The sequence below is a fragment of the Mus caroli genome, chromosome X, assembly GCF_900094665.2.
Source record: "Mus caroli chromosome X, CAROLI_EIJ_v1.1, whole genome shotgun sequence".
Lineage (NCBI taxonomy): Eukaryota > Metazoa > Chordata > Mammalia > Rodentia > Muridae > Mus > Mus caroli.
In genome coordinates, this window is record NC_034589.1 from 30,299,097 (window position 1) to 30,316,152 (window position 17,056).

The 17,056-nt window shown below is 43.4% G+C and overlaps 2 protein-coding genes and 1 non-coding gene across 4 annotated transcripts in view; all 3 read right to left on the minus strand.

Annotated features, from left to right (window-relative positions):
* Positions 1–1,634: 1,634 nt before the first annotated feature.
* LOC110287057 (60S ribosomal protein L39) lies at positions 1,635–4,540 on the minus strand. Its single transcript, XM_021153738.2, has 3 exons — positions 4,440–4,540; positions 3,300–3,403; positions 1,635–1,831 (listed from the first exon to the last, which is right to left on the minus strand). Exons 1-3 carry the CDS (start codon positions 4,440–4,442, stop codon positions 1,783–1,785), a joined length of 156 nt encoding a protein of 51 aa, XP_021009397.1. The 5' UTR covers positions 4,443–4,540; the 3' UTR covers positions 1,635–1,782.
* Positions 1,996–2,126, minus strand: LOC115030159. The gene has a single exon (XR_003835782.1). It is a non-coding gene; the product is annotated as a small nucleolar RNA SNORA69 (small nucleolar RNA).
* A 6,746-nt stretch (positions 4,541–11,286) lies between the features above and the next one.
* Upf3b (UPF3B regulator of nonsense mediated mRNA decay) overlaps positions 11,287–17,056 on the minus strand; it is a 19,213-nt gene continuing 13,443 nt past the window's right edge. For both annotated transcript variants that reach the window (XM_021153327.2, XM_021153326.2), the window contains 3 exons: positions 16,449–16,609; positions 15,105–15,405; positions 11,287–12,271 (listed from right to left, as the gene is read on the minus strand). In XM_021153327.2, the coding sequence (XP_021008986.1) occupies positions 12,122–12,271; positions 15,105–15,405; positions 16,449–16,609 (612 nt within the window). In that variant the 3' untranslated portion in view covers positions 11,287–12,121. The remainder of the gene's footprint in view (positions 12,272–15,104; positions 15,406–16,448; positions 16,610–17,056) is intronic.

The following is a 17,056-nucleotide window of genomic DNA, read 5'->3' on the forward strand; positions in this document are numbered from 1 at the left end:
CTGGAATGCTGGGGTAAGAGTGTACCACCACACACCTGGCTATAAATGCTTATCTTTACATTGTGTCTGTGTGTACAGGATTTGTAGGTACCTTGAGAGGCCAGAGGCACTGGATCCCTTGGGGTGTTTACAGGTGGGTGTGAGCTACCTGATGTGAGTGCTAGAACAGTGGTGTCAAGCATGAAGCCATCTCTCCAGCCCTGAAAATGTACGTAAACCAAAATGCTTAGAAATTTGTCACGTTAATTCTATAGTCTGCTTGGACTTAAATAACTGCCATCCTGACATCCGCCGGGCGATGGTGGCACACACCTTTAATCCCAGCACTTGGGAGGCAGAGGCAGGCAGATTTCTGAGTTCGAGGCCAGCCTGGTCTACAGAGTGAGTACCAGGACAGCCAGGGCTACACAGAGAAACCCTGTCTCGAAAAAAAAAAAAAACAAAACAAAAAGAACTGCCATCCATGACGACTCTGGTTTTTAGTTTTGCTGTGCTGGGTAGAGAATACAGCCCTTGCACACGCTGGGCCAGTGTTCTATGTATCCACATGGCCCTGTCATAAACTAGAGGGCAATACTGCTAAAAGTTGGGACCTTCACACATTACTAATGTTCAAATAAATGTAAATTTAAATTTTCATAGATATGCAGAAACCTGGGCTCAGCCTGACAAACATGCTTTTTATTTTAGCACTTGGATCTCTGGGAGATCCTGACTCAAAAAAAAAAAAAGATTTGTGGATATGGCAGCACAAACCTAATTCAGATTAGCTTGAAGCATATTATCAGAATACTCTTGTAAAATCTCTACAGGAGGCTGTGGACTAGACTGCCAACCCCTAGTTCCTATGATTCCAACTACGGAGCCTTAAAGCAGCTTATCTCAGGCTATGTGGGTCTGGAAGAGATGGCTAAGCAGTAGAGTACTATTCTTGCAGAGACCCTGGTTTCAATTCCTGTACCCACAAGGTCCATTCATATTACAAAGCCTATAGAACAGTGGCTCATAACCCTCCTAATGCTATGACTCTAATACAGCTTAAGTTGTGGTGACCAATCCCTATGAAAAAATTTTCACTGCTTCATAATTTTGCTGTTGTGATTTGTAAAGTTTTCTAATGGCCTTAGGTAACCCCTGTGAGACAGGATCAACCCCTAGGTTGTGTGAACCACTGCTACAGGGCTAGGGATGCAGTTCAGTTGCTGTGAGTGCTGGCCTACATGAGGCCTTGAGCTCATCTATAACACACAAGGGATTAGAACAAGCCACTTTGACAGCCAGGGTTACAGAGAAACCCCGTCGTGAAAAAAAAGCCACTATGCAAAAGTGGGGGATTGCTTTCACTGAGATAGCTGTTGGTAAAGCCCTTGCCATAAACACCTGGAACACAGGTAAAAACAGAGGACTCCAGTTGTCCTGATCTCTACTAACACTATGGCTTAAACATGTGGACTCAATCTTAAGGCTTAAAAGAAAAACTGAGTATTAGGATCCAAAACCAGGACTTCAGCAAGAATACCAAGTACTTGTGAGGGCTGAGTAATCTCTCGCTCCTAGGAAACAATATTTTACCCCACAGAAGAAGCCTTATCCGGTCTTATAAGGGCAATTTAGTACTTTGTAAACCAGAAAAGCATTTTTAAAGGTTCTATATTTTATTACTNGACAAACATCCTAATTTAAGACACGAAAAGTCTCCAGGTTTAAATGCTGAAATCCATCTGGTAGGAATGATTGATGACAATTCAGTATAAATCCTCAGTCTTGCCATTGTGTGAATCCTTACAGACCCAGCTTTGTTCTCCTCCAGTGTCTTCTCTTAGAGTTGTACCTGTACAAAGAGAAGCCACCAGTTACAAGGTGGGTTGGTCACAACAAACTTGCTCCTCTAGCACAGACTTAAGACTTTCAGAGGAACAAGATAATTTATTTAAAGCGCTTGCTAGAGCATAAAAGGACTTATAGTAGTAGCAGAGCTAAGCTAACCAGAATCTGAACTGTTCATGTCAAGGTGTCATGATTTTTACCCCAAAAGCAAAAATCAGAAACAACCAACATGGCTTTTCTTTCAGCAGGATAATGGCAGTACTCCCACAAAATGAAGCACTGTAATTGCTACCTGCTTTTGTTTTCAAAGTTGGGAGAGTAAGTTGGGTGGTTAGTCCAGGGACAGAGCACTTGCATAGGCAGGAGGTCCTGGCTCAAACCCTAGCCCCTATAAATGAGAGCCAGAAAATAGGCAAGTCTGTGGGCTAGTGGTTATAATCCCCCACAATCCACACAGTAACCATCAGTCCCCACTCTTGTTAGATAAGGTCTCAGGTAAAGTGAAGTTCGTGTAAAGGTGGCACACATCTGGAACCTCAGCAGCTACTTGGAAGGTTGGAGCAGATTGGGCTAAACAAACAAGACTGTTTCAAAAAGCAAGGCTATCCAATAAAGCATCTAAGGTGTGCTGCCTCGTGCTTCAAAGCTTTCCTTAGCACTGTATGGGGGCAAGACCAAAGTTTGAAAGTCTAGTCCTGACTCCAAGTAAAGTCTCTAAACATGTATCATACCAGAAGACAGAAATTAACTCGAATGTAAGGCTAGAGTGGGTTGATGATGATCAAGCTTAAGTGGCTAAATTAAGAACAAGGAGCCTCACGTTTTGCCCCAGCAGAGCCACACCCAGATTTTTACTAATCCCAAAACTGGGCAGTGCTTATCTTTAATCCCAGCATGTTGGGAAAAACCAATTCCCACCAACTATCCTCTGACCACATGTGGGCCTGCATCCCCCACAGCACAGAAAGAACTCAGGAAGGCGCTTCCCTTGCCTGTGGGAGGCCCTGGGTTCGATCCCTACCACCTCTCAGACCCAGCTGATCCTGAGCTCAACTCTGGTTGCAGGAAAGAGCACTCTCCTGCCAGAAGGGTCAAGTCCCCTTTAAGCCTTCCTAGGGAAATTAGAAGTGAGAAAAGCCTGCCCCAGAGCCTACCTGCGGCCACACAGAACCCATTGAAGCATTTATAAAAGGTTTGTGGGGGGATTTCGGGGGCTAAGTAAGCTAGTCACTACCAAGGAGCCTCATGACCTGAGCTAGATCCCCAAGACCCACTTGTGAATGGAGAGAAGTGATTCCTCCCAAGTTGTTCTCAACCACGTGCACCCAATCCAAACAAAAGGAAAAACATTTCAAAAGGCAGTCCCCAGCACACTAATTGACTTGGGTGGACCGTACTTTGCAACTGTGTATCTCCATACCCAACGTTATTTAAAACATAACGATTTCCAAGCCCGACAAGAGAAGTCTTACCTGATTTTGTTACCAGTTTTCATCCGGATCCACTGAGGAATAGGGCGATTTTGCTTTTGTTTCTTGGCCAGGAATCGCTTGATTCGGAAAGTCTTGTGAGAAGACTACAAAGAGATGCAACCAGTTTAGTGACACCACAGCCTATTCTCTTGATTCAGTCACAAATTCCAACAAACCAACATCAGGCCTGTAGAACATACACCCAGGAAAATCTCCCCAACCTCGAACCACGAAGTCCTTTTATCCTCATCACTTCTCTGGAGGAAGTTGTTAATGGCTTAAAACATGGCTCATAATCAGCTCCAAGTTTCTAAGCCCAAGTCCTGTCTGACCTATAAACTGGCTGTCTGCTGGGCTCCAGTGATGAAGCACGGAATAGCCGGAGTAGGAGAGGAAACGGACTTATTGGAACAAGGATGGCTTGAGGTTAGGCAAACCCTGGCCAGTTTTAAGTCAATGACGCTAGGTACTGTACTCTGTAAGTCTTATCTACCTCCAAGTGACACTGCTGGCTAACCTAAGAATATGGAGCCCTTGACACTCGGTAGGCAAACACCATTACATAAAAAAATGCAACGAAGGCCAAGCGCACTCGTCCCCCTAGACCAGTTGGAGGTTTTATTTAACAAATTCGGATACTAAACCCACTTTGTACCTGGACGCCCATAAACATAATCTTGCCAGTAGGCAATGACTGAGGCGCTGTTAGCAGACGCCTCCAAGGAGTGACGCGCTAACTTCTGAAGGGATCTCAAAGTTCTGTTAACCCTTACTGTGGACATCTCGCTGTGCAAATGGCGTTTCATGCTCTTCAATCAGGGACAATCTAAGAGTGGTCCCAGCCTCTCGTTTTGCCCCCCATCATGAAGATCACCGTCAGCCCCAGGCTATATGAAACAAGAATACTTTGCACCCCTTGCCAGGCTGCAGGAAGAGCGTCCTGATCCTGCAAGGGTAAATGGACTTGATAATTTCATGCCGCGCCCACGGGCCGATCGATGTGTCCTAGCTCCAAAAACGAACACTAAAACCCTGAAAAATACACCCAGCCCTCAGTGCTGCGCATGTCTGCCACAAAGGCACAGTGGTCTCTAGCCTCACGAAAGCCGCTGAGGGACGGATGGCGGCCGATAGTCTTACCATGGCGAGAAGCCGAACCAAGAATAGCGCTCACGATGGCGGAGGAATGGAGAAGAGAAAGGCCAGGACCGGAAGAACGCGATTAGAAGAAGTGGCTAGAGGCGGAGCTTAGGGGGAGATGGATGACTCACCGCGTCCTCCCTAGCTCCACCCCTGCGCTCCCATGGGGCCGTGGGAACCCAAACAGGTTTATAGGGAACGTAATTCCGAGGCCTCCGCGTCCATGCATGTTCCTGCAGGTGATCATCATTGTTGTGAGGGCCACGGCCTTGGTGGCCATGGTAGATGGCCTTTGAGAAGTAACCAAGTAAAAAACCCTTAGCAAACCCCGGGAAACGGAGTAGGCGGGACCAACTCTGAGGAGGGCGGGAAAAGGCCTACATCACTTCCAGAGCTGCAACTCCCCCAGCTTCAGCGAGAGGGGCGGGGCTTAAGGTTGGCGATGCACCCTAGAAGGGAGGAAGAAGGGCCTGCAGACATCTTTTAATGACTAACTTCACTATTATAGAGAATCCAAGTTCCATTCACAGCACCCATATCAGGCAGCTTACAACCCTCCAGCTCTAGGGGATAACATGTCTCTGACTTCCAGGGGCACCTACACTCATCATTTACAGGTACACGTCCCCATGTAAACACACACGGACCCATTATCAATAGTACCTAAAAATACTTAATTAAAAGGGAGGCGGAGCTAGAGAGATGGCTCAGCGGTTACGAGCACCATCTGCTCTTCCCGAGGTCCTGAGTTCAATTCCCAGCAACCACATGGTGGTTCACAACCATCTGTAGTGAATAACTACAGTGTGCTCATATAAATAAAAAAAAATATGTAAATCTTAAGAAAAAAAAAAGACGCCGGACGGTGGTGGTGCATGCCTTTAATCCCAGCACTTGGGAGGCAGACAGACCTCTGAGTTTAAGACCATCCTGGTTTACCCAGTGTGAATTCCAGGACAGCCAAAGATACACAGAGAAACTCTGTCTCAGGTGGGGTAAAAATCCCATAGACCAGGGCCAGGGGAATCGTTAGTAGATAAAAGCACCAGTCAGTCATGCAATCCTGCCAACTTATAGTTCAAGTCCCAAAAAGTGAAGATACAGGGCATGGTGGCCTACACTTTTAATCTTAGCACTTGAAGCAGAAGGAGCAATACCTCTGAGCTCAAGGCCAGCCTAGTCTAGATACTGAGCTTCCAGACAGTCAGGATTACTACATATAGACCCTGTCGCTAAATAAATAAATAAATAAATAGATAGATAGATAGATAGATAGATAGATAGATAGATAGATAGATATGTACTCCTGTGTATCTGCAACCCTAGGATTCCTACAGCACAATAGAAGGTGGAGACAGGAGAGAAACTCCTGGAAGACTGAGGGCCAGCTAGCTTGGAGTATTTAACACAGCAACAGAAACAAGGCAAACCCTGTCTCAAAAAGGTGGAAGGTAAGAACCACTTCTCTTTGACATCTGCTCAACTGCTGTGTAAATAAAACAGAAAGTCAGGTATAGTTGTGTACCCCTATGAGGCCCCTATGAGGCAGACGCAGGAGGATCATAAATTGTGAGCTACCCTAGGTTGTATATTGAGACCTTACTTCTAAAAGATAAACTATAGAAAGAGCACATCATAGAACAAGAAGAAGCTGAAAACTAAAGATAATACCTGTGGATATCATAAAAAGTTAAAGATTCCTTTTATCAGTGTCAAATTATTCTCAGAACTACCTTGTAGATGTCGTTATGGGGGAGGGGATCAGTTTGTGATGTGAAAGGCTGGGGACCACATGGGTCCCCAAGCAGCCTCTTCTTCCCTTCCTCACAGACACACTGGACTCAGCTCTGGACTTTCTCCTGTTTTCCATAGCTTCACTTCTCCCAGCAGAGCAGCTAGTTCCTCATGGCCACAAGCAACCTGAGAGCTCCTGTGGTGGCCAGTGCTGTATGAGTGGTGCCCAGTGCCGCCGTAGGATCAGTGCCCACAGAGAAGTGCTCAGTAAAGGATCAGACCCATGGCCTGATCCTGATTACTATGATGATGGCCCTACACCACCACTCCCAGTTTAGTATCTAAGCCTTTATTTATTTTTTTTAATGTGCTTCTAGCTGGGCAGTGGTGGCTCATGCCTTTAATCCCAGCACTTGGGAGGCAGAGGCAGGCAGATTTCTGAGTTCAAGGCCAGCCTGGTCTACAGAGTGAGTTCCAGGAAAGCCAAGGCTGTTGAACTCAGAAATTCCAGAGGCTGAAGCAGGAAATCCTATTATTCAAACAGCCAAGGCTACAGAATGAGACTCTGTGTGTATACATATATATATATATATATATATATATATATATATATATATATATATACACATACATACATACATCTCTATGTCTTTCTTTTCTTTTCTTTTCTTTTTTCTTTTTTGGTTTGTTTTTCGAGACAGTGTTTCTCTGTGTAGCCCTGGCTGTCCTCCCATAAAAAAACTAAATCTGGCCCGGTGTGGTGGTGCACTCCTTTAATCCCAGCACTTGGGAGGCAGAGGCAGGCAGATTTCTGAGTTCAAGAACAGCCTGGTCTACAAAGTGAGTTCTAGGACAGCTGGGGCTATTAAGAGAAACCCTGTCTCAAAAAACAACAACAACAACAAAACAAAAAAAAAAAAATCTGTGCCTGAAGAAACAAATGGAATGAACCCCCCCACACACACCGTGATTTATAATCTTAGTCCAGTGTGTATCTCTGTGTGTGATTTATAATCTTAGTCCAGTGTGTGTCTCTGTGTGTGATTTATAATCTTAGTCCAGTGTGTGTCTCTGTGTGTGATTTATAATCTTAGTCCAGTGTGTGTCTCTGTGTGTGATTTATAATCTTAGTCCAGTGTGTGTCTCTGTGTGTGTATGGGATGGAACCCAGGGTTGTATACATGTTAGGAAACGCACTCTACCATTGAGACACACACCCAGCTCCTATGTGTTCATTCTTAGTTGTTGATTTGTTTTTTGTCTTACAATGTAGTTCTGGTGGACTTCAAACTCACTATATAGCCCAACTTGGCCTTAAACTTACAGTTATCCTCCTGCATCAGCCTCTTGAGTACCAAGCATTATAGACAATATTCTACCATGCCTGGCTCCTATAAGTTTATTATAAATAATATGAAGTTATGATTTATAGCAGCAGAGGTGGAACATGGTGCACACACCTTTAATCATAGTGGTCAGGAGGCAGATCTATGTGAGTGAGGCCAGCCTGGTCTACAGAGTGAGTTCCAGGACAGCCAGGGCTAATCGGAGAAACCCTGTTTTGAAAAGCCAAATATATATATGTATATATGTGTGTGTGTGTACACACACAAAAAAATTAAAGGTGATAGAGGGCAACAGCAAGGGTACAAGCTGAGGTTTATGGGGAGAGGCGAGATGGCTCATTGACTAAACCTGACACAAGAACCAATCCCCAAAAGTTGTCCTCCAACCTCCACACATTGTCATGAGCACACAGCTCCATTAAATAAATATAATAAAAAGAATAAAATTAGGGCTAGAGAAATGGCTCAGAGGTTAAAAATTGGTACTACTATTTGGGAGAGGGTGGGGGTTGAGACAGAGCCTCCCTACATACACTTCTGGATGTCCTAGAACTTGGGCTGGCCATGAACTCACAGAGATCTACCTGCTCTGCCTCCTGAGTGCTGGGATTAAAGGTACCTGCCTGGCCTAAACTGGTCCCCTAATTCCACTCCCAACATCCACAATGAGTAGCTCACTGCTGCTTGTACACTTCAGCTCCAGAGGACTGAGCACCTCTTTCTGACCTCCATAGCCACACACAGATACAAAATAACAATCATAAAAAGAAAGTAAAAGAAAGAAAAGGTAGTTTTGTGGAAAAGGTATCAGTTCCCCAAACAACTGCTTAGCAGGAGGGAGGACCTCCTGCTAAGGTGTGCTGTCCATTCATAGATCAAGTTTAGGGATTTTCCTCAGCACCACTGGGCAGCTCACACGAGACTCCCAAACCATTTTGTCTACTCACAGCCCTTCTCACATTGCACAGAGTTCTGACTAAATCCACTGGTAGTTCTGGTGGTCACTGAGGTATCCTGAGTTACTCAAGGACAAGGACTTGTCTTCTTTTCATCCTTGTCCCTAGGGACTGACACACACAGTGAATTGTAGACACTTGCTAATCGAAAGAAGGAATGGAAGAAATCTAGAGGGGCAGGGAAAAGGGTTTGACTCAGAGCTAGGCAGGACAGGCAAGCACCAGAGGAAGATGCTGATAGGAAAACTGAGTTTACTCAGCTGCTAACAGGCCAGAAGGGGAGGCAGGCAGTGCTAGCTTCTTACTGATGGGTCCGGAGTAGCCTTTTTCCTAAGGCCAGCTCCCGTGACCTTTAGCTTGGCTTCTATTTTGGCTGTCTTTGCAAAAATCCTACACTTATTCCCTCAGGTAGCCCTTCTCTTGAATGTCTTCTAAATAGACTTTAGTATTTCTTACATTAGAAATGGTCACTTCTCAAAACCACTTGCCTATCTGTTTCATTTCAAGGCTTCTGTAAAGTTATAAACTTCTGTAAAGTTAAAACTTCTGTAAAGTTATAAATGTTAACTGAATCTATTCTCAACCTAATGATGTCCCATGGTCCCAGTTCATTAATGGTCTAGAAGTCACCACATCTGTGAGTCTCTTCAAGTATCATAATTGAATTTTCTCTAGCATCCAACCCTGCTGGCCACACCCTTTTCTTTCAGGGCTGACCCACTGGAAAAACTGGAGGGTGACTCCAAGGCCTTCTTGCTCTACCATCAAACCTTATCCACAGCCCTGTCCACTCATACAGCCCAGGTTGGCCTCAAACTTAGTATGTAGCCAAGAGTACCTTGAACTCTTTTTTTTTTTTTTTTTTTTTTTTTTTTTTTTTTTTGGTTTTTCGAGACAGGGTTTCTCTGTATAGCCCTGGCTGTCCTGGAACTCACTTTGTAGACCAGGCTGGCCTCGAACTCAGAAATCCGCCTGCCTCTGCCTCCCGAGTGCTGGGATTAAAGGCGTGCGCCACCACGCCCGGCTTAGCCTTGAACTCTTGATCCTCGTTTCTTTCTTCCAAGTGCTGTGATTCTAGGTTTGTGTCACCTTACCCGAGGCCATTACTTTTTTTTTTTTTTAAAGATTTATTTATTTATTACATGTAAGTACACTGTAGCTGTCTTCAGACACTCCAGAAGAGGGCGCCAGATCTCGTTACGGATGGTTGTGAGCCACCATGTGGTTGCTGGGATTAGAACTCTGGACCTTCGGAAGAGCAGTCGGGTGCTCTTACCCACTGAGCCATCTCACCAGCCCCGGCCATTACTTCTTGAAACATTATTTTAGATTAAGTAGCACCAGAATATATGGCTATTCCGTGTGTGTGTGTGTGTGTGTGTGTGTGTGTGTGTGTGTGTGTGTAGGAATGTTAGAATGCATTCAGGCTGGGCTCTATTCTTTTTCTGTCCCTACTTTATTCTTTTTAGCTGTGGCTCAATGACCATCCAAAATTAGGTGACTTTCTAGGTTTTTCAAGTTCAAATGTCTTCTGACCTGTTTGTCCCATCTCTACTTTTGCCATTCACTCTGCACTATAATACAGCTTCCCTTGCCTAAACCCTGCCGAATCCAGTGCCAATTTCATGCTTCCGTGTTCCTTAACTTCTCTCAGGCAGTGGGCACGCTGAGCCACTCTCCTGAAATTCTCCCTTACTTGGAAGTACTTTCTCAGTTTTGGATGAGCCTCTTTCAATCGTTTTTAGTGTCTCTTCTACCTGCTTTGAGGAACTGGCTTCTAAACGCTGAGGACGGTGGATACAAGTAAGACATACCTGAATTGCACAGGGGGCTGGAGAGAGATTAGTTCAAAGCATTTGCTGCTCCTGTAGAGATCCCATGTCAGTTCCTAGCACCTACATGGCAGTTTACAACTGTCTGCGATTCCAGTTTCAGGAGATGTGACTCCTGCTGGCACTAGGCACTCATGTGGTGTACATAAACACATTCAGACAAATGCTCAGATACATGAACTGAATAAAAGGAACTTTTAAAAGATACATTGCATCCATGTATGACATGACCAAAGAATAACACTATTTCGTTTTTTGTTTTTGCTTTTCAAGACAGGGTTTCTCTGTGTAGCCCTGGCTGTCTTGGAATTCACTCTGTAGACCAGGTTGGCCTCGAACTCAGAAATCCACCTGCCTCTGCCTCCCAAGTGCTGAGATTAAAGGTGTGTGCCATTGCCCAGCTAAAACTATTTTTAATAAAGCTGACAAAGTATAAAGCCACAAGCTAACCTATTAGTAATGGGCAACTGATGCCCATTAGGTGGGGCTGGCAGGAAGCCAAGCTGAACCTCAAGAGAGTTGTGCAGACACGCAGCCATTTTATAGTTTGAGACAGAGTCCCACTTTGCAGCTCAGGCTGGCCTAGAGCCTACTATATAGCCTAGGATGACTTCAAACTCAGGTCACTACTCCTGCTTTGACCTGAGACCATCCACATGCTGGCACTGCAGGTGTGAAGCACTCCACCCGTCTTCACTTGGGTTCTTACAGTAAAAGTGAAGTGTGATCTGACCCTCTACTTGGTCAAAGCCTCTCCTTACCTACTAAAGGCAGAAATTAATATCATTTATCCCCTTTCAAAATTCCCAAGAACTTAAGTCAGAATGAAATATTTAATTTACTAAAACTAACAGCCTCACTTGGCATGGGGCTGGAGAGGTTATAGCTCAGTAGTAGAATACACACGTCACATGCTTGAGGCCCTTGGTTCCACCCCCAGTTCCACATATGAGTCAGTACTTGAATAAATAAACGCAGCTTCAAACTGGAATGAAGTGGAAATTTATTGACAGCATTACAAAACAAGCTAAGACTGAAAGCTGCCATAACAGGAACAGATAATGGTATAGCTTCCGTCCTGGACAGGGTATGCACTCAAATCATCAGACCTAAGATAAAACAAAGACTAGATTGTCAGTAACTAACCAAGGGCTACATTTTACCTAGGAATAGGAAAAAAACGCTAAAGGCAAAAACAAGATGTTTACAAGGAATTTTTTGATGCTACATTCACAGAAGTAAAACAAGCTATAATTATGAAAACTTCAGACACAGGATATAGATGTAACATGACTATTTAAATCTTTTCCATCAGCCATTATTTGCTCTATCCTCCGCTCTACTTGTGCTACAATTACATGCTCATTGCTCCTACACTACAGAGTCAACAGTCAACACCAACAATGCAAAATAGTTAAGATCCCAACGAAACTTAGTGTGTTTCTGCTCCACTCAAACGAAGATGCTCCAAGCCAGGATTAAGAACACCCGTTGATTTTCGAACCTGCTCTTTTTAGCTGTCATACAAAGTTAAGCCCTTATTTGACATTTTTCACTTACAATGTCCTTGCTACCATCTTTTTCTGAGACATTAAAATTAACTTGTGGAAACTGCAGAAAACAATGGAATTGTCCTTCGATTCCGAGCCTGCAATCTTATTCTGCTTAGACACACTCCTCTGTAGTACATCCCACCAGCACAGCGACCCCTTTTCTTGTTCTCTGTTCCTTTGCCCTGAAGGCACTTCTGGATAGCATAATACGTGCTCTTTGGCTGCCTGGACAGTCAGGACACCTATGACCATTTGGACTTCTCACTCCTCTCCTCCTTCTTTTCTATGGCTAATACCACTTTCCTGCTTTTTGTCCACTGGGGAATCTCCAGGCTTGATGCTGTCATCGGCGGGACAGAGTCGGCTTCGGCTTCGAGCTCCTGGTTGGTAAAGCTGCATGGCTGGACGATCCTGAAAGAAAAAAAAACACATTCATGTTATAACACTGTTATTCTGCTTTAACATGGGGGCCCTAAATTATGCACTCATATATCCAGACCAAAGACCTGGATATATGTTACATAATAACTTCCCCTTTTCCTCTCTCCTCCATAAAAAAAAAAAAAAGAGCAAACTTTTTTTGGCAGGAGAGATTGAAACAAGTGCCTAGTGCATGGCAGGTTAGTGCTCCACTGAGCCATATTCCCAGTCCTTTTCTATTTATCCTGAGACAAGCTATCACTAAGTTGCTCAGGCGGCCTTGACCTTAATATCTCCTTACCTCAGCCTCCCTGGGATTACAAACTGTCACCACCAGCTCTAGCTGCTGCCACATTACTTGAGACAGGATCTCTCAATGTAGTCTAGCAGTCCTGGAACTTCCCATGTAGACCAGGCTGGCCTTGAGCTCACAGAGATCCATTTGTCTCTGCCTCTTGAGAATGCTGGGATTAAAGGTGTTTAGCACTATGCTTAACCTGTAGTCATTTAAGAATTACTTAACATGCCTAGGGTGATGTTTTGAGAAGTCTATTGCCTAATTTTTAAAAAAGATTTATTTATTATATGTAAGTACACTGTAGCTGTCTTCAGACACACCAGAAGAGTGTCAGATCTCATTACGGGTGGTTGTGAGCCACCATGTGGTTGCTGGGATTTGAACTTAGGACCTTCGGAAGAGCAGTCATTGCTCTTAACTGCTGAGCCATCTCTCCAGCCCCCCTAAATTTTAAAATAATATTTTATTAATTCTTTGAGAATTTTGTACATGCATATAATGTATTCGCCTAATTTTAAAACTACCTCAAGATAACCTAATTTATAGGTATTAAGAATTAATTACCTCTAATTTTTTAAACTTAGAAACTACAAGAACCAAGGGCCAAGCTGTAGCTCAGTAACAGAGTGTTTAATACATTCAAAGCCAGGGGTTAGACAACTGGCCTGGGCAAGGGGGGGGGGTGTAAGTCACTGCAGAAACTACAACTACATGCCTATGATTCTCTACCAGTAAATCACCTTTTGTGGTGGGAGAGGGAGAATAGGGCTTAAAGTAGCCTAGGCTGACCTCCAACTTGAAATCCTCCTTCAGACATGGGCCACCATGTCCCATGCAATAAATTCATTATAAAAATCTAAAACTACACAAAAATATGTTTAAGTTTGGCTTGATTTAGCTCAGTGGTAGAATTCTTGCCTAACTAGGTTTGGGTTTAATCCCTAGCAAAAAAGAAAAGATCTGCTTGCCTTACAGAAACCCACCTGCTTCTGCCCCTGCGTTCTGGGATTACAGGTATACACCATGCCTAGCCTTTTTAAAAAAAAAAAATTATTTTTCCTTATTATTTTTTTAACTGTGTGGGGAAGTAGTATGCATGTGTATCTATAAGTACATGCAGTTGCCCACAGTGACTGGAGTTATATATGTCTGTGAGCTGCCTGACATGGGTACTAGCAATTGAAAAAATAAAAATATTCACCCCTTAACTGCTAAGCCATCTCTCCAGCCCCAAGTGTTGTTGTTATTGATACAGGGTCTCTTTACATAGCCCCGACTGTCCTTGGATTCAAGTAAATAGACCAGGTTGTCCTCGAACAGAGATCCTCCTACATCTGCCTCCCAAGTGCTAGGATAAAAGCTGTGTACTGCCATGCAAGCTAGGCCAGCACTTTTAACTACTGAGAAACACACTCAACCCCAAGCTCATTTCTTTATACTACCCATGTCTATTTCCTTAAAGAATTTAGCTGTTGTGACAGAGACTATAGGGCTCAGATAGCCTAAAATATTAGCAGCTGTTTTTTCAAGATTTGACTATTATTTTCATTTAAAAATTGTTTAATTATACATTTTTAATGCTGTGTTTTGAACCTATGGTTCCATTTATGCTGTTGTCTATCACACTATTAGTGCTTAAGTAGTAACTGTAAAAGAAACAGAATATTTATGTTCAATGAGATAAAAAAGTTATAATTTGCCAATCTACAATCTGAGAAGATTCATAGGGCAAACTGGTTTCTACAACAAACAATTATATGTCAGGGGGAAAAAAAAGATTGCTTAGATCAAAATAGAATTCAACCACATACTATGAACATTGTTCATAGCCCTTATTTAAAAAGACATTAATGATGCAACTGGAAACTCTCACTAGGAATAATTAGGATAGTAAGAAATTACCTTTGAAGCTGGGCAGGGTGGGGGATGCCGTTAATCTCAGCATTCAGGAGGCAGAGGCAGGCAGAACTCTGTGAGTTCAAGGCCAGCCTGGTCTACATAATGAGTTCCAGGACAGCCAGGGCTACACAGAGAAACCCTGTCTTAAAAAACAAAAAACAAAACCAAAAAAAAAAACTAGAGAGAGAGAAAGAAAGAGAGAACAAAAAAAGAAAAACAAAAAAGAAAAGAAAGAAAGAAATTACCATTGGGCTGATGAGATGGTTCATTGGGTAAGAGGACTTGCTCCCAAGCTTGACAACCTGGGTTCAATCTCTAGAACCCACCTGGTGGAAGGAGAGAATGGCTCCCACAAACTGTCCTCTGACCATCATTCATGCATTGGACATGTATGCACTTGTGCACACTCATGTGCACACATGCAAAAAATAAATACATAAATTAGAAAAAAAGAAAATGAAAATCCAAAATAGGGACTGGGGATGAAGTTCACTGGCAGAAAGCTTGCAATGATTCAATACCTAGTAGGGGTGGGGAGAGGACACATTCCTTTAAATTATCCTTGTAAGAATAGGGGGAAAAATCCTCATAAAAACAACCAAGTTTAATAAAAAAAACCAGCAGCACCTTGTTCCTTATGCGGTCTCTCTTAACCACTTCCTCTTTTTTTTCAATTTTTTCTAATGAGCATATTGATTCTGTATTCTCACTCTTCTTTCCTTTATCTCGAAGTGTCTCTTTCTCTCTCTTCATTTCTTCTTCCTTTCGCTTAAAAGCCTTCTCTTTCTCATAGCGTTCTTTCTGCTGCTGCCGCCGGCGCTCTTCTTCTTGCCGCTTCAGCCTCTCTCTTTCTCGGATCATGCGCTCCTGATCTCTCTCATACTCCCGGTCCCTGTCTCTGTAATCTCTGACACCCTCGTCATCGAGCCTGTGTGAAAAACAAGAGGGCTGGAGACATCGTTCAGTTGATAGAGTGCTTTGCCTAATGATGTGAGAAGTGCCCAGGGCTCAAGTCCCAGCACTGCAGGCCCCGAGAGTCTGTCTGGAAAACAAGACAAGACAAAATAGAACGGAACAGAAAATGGTAAGGCCAAACCTTCTCACATCCTATGATTGCAAATACGGAAACACTGTGATTCTAAGTTGGCCATCTTATTAAGGGTGCACTTTTACAGCTGAGGAAAAAGTAGGAGTTGTTTTGGAAAATAAGAAAAACCACAAGTCAGGGCTGGAGGGCTGTCTCATAAGTCAAGAGTCTATTGCTTTTGCAGAAAACCCAAATTTGGTTCCCAGAACCCCTATCAGGTAGCTCACTGCCACCTGTAACTCCAGCTACAGGAGGATCTGACACCGTTGGCCTCCTTGGGCACATGCACAAATAGGCACACCCAAGACAGACAGATACACACACACACACACACACACACACACACACACACAACTGAAAATAATAGAAATAAATCTTTAAAAAGGAAAAACAAGACAAAGGTCATTCACCTGCTGAAACATATGCTCCTCCTCCTCCCTCCACTCCATAGAAAGCAGGTCATTTTTTTTTAAAAATAAGAGTTTTTTTTTAAAGATTTACTTATTTTACTTATTTTATGTATATGAGTACACTGTAGCTGTCTTCAGACACACCAGAAGAGGGTGTCAGATCCCATTTCAGATGGTTGTGAGCCACCATGTGGTTGCTGGGATTTGAACTCAGGACCTCAGGAAGATCAGTCAGTGCTCTTAACCACTGAGCCATCTTTCCAGCCCAGTAGTTCATTTTTTTGACAAGGTCTTGCTATGTAGTCTAGGCTGACCTTGAAGCTACCCATCCTCCTATCTCAGCCTCCTGGGTGTTATTGCAGGTTGTGTAGGCCATGACAAATAATTTAATTCCATCCAAGTCCAGGACACAGCACCTGCATTAGTGGCTACCAATGAAAGATGGCTAAGACCCGGCTCTCACTGCTGACTGACCTCTTTGGCTTTTCATCCTTCAGTTCGACATCAGAACGCCTGGGCAGAGTGTAACTGTGCCCACTGGCTCTTTCTTCATTCAGATTTTCTTTGTCCAGTCTCTTGGTTTTGTCTCTTTTATCAAGTTCTTTTTCATCTCCTTTTTCTGGTTTCCTGAGCAACTTTTAAAGAAAAAAAATGTTTATTTTTCATTCTGGTACATGGGGCACTGCCTTCTGTTTCTATCAAAAACCCCACAATATACTAAATATTTTAACTTTAGACTGTAGAAGACCCCTTATCTCTGCCATTAGTCTCAAATTTCCAGTGAGCACAGGAGTGATTTATTAAGTGGAAGCTACCAATGTGAATGTACCATTCCTCACACAGGAAGTAGTTTCAGCATCCTGTGGCAATGGTATCAAGACTCCTTTGGGTTTAAGTCAACCTCTTTTGAAGGGGCTTTGAGACAGGTTCTTAATATGTAGCCCAGGAAAGCCAGGAAATTACAATCTGCCTACATCTGCCTCCCTAGTGCTGGTTAAAAGTGTGTACCACCATACCCGGCTAGAGGTCAAACTTTTAAGTGACTCAGTGTATTTTTTGTTACTTTGTTTTTCTTTTCTTTT

Excerpts from the sequence above, each read along its gene's own strand:
- LOC110287057 (XM_021153738.2), bottom strand. Across the intron at positions 1,832-3,299 it reads AAAACTGGTAACAAAATCAG|GTACAACTCTAAGAGAAGAC; the intron begins GTAAGACTTCTC and ends CTCTTTGTACAG.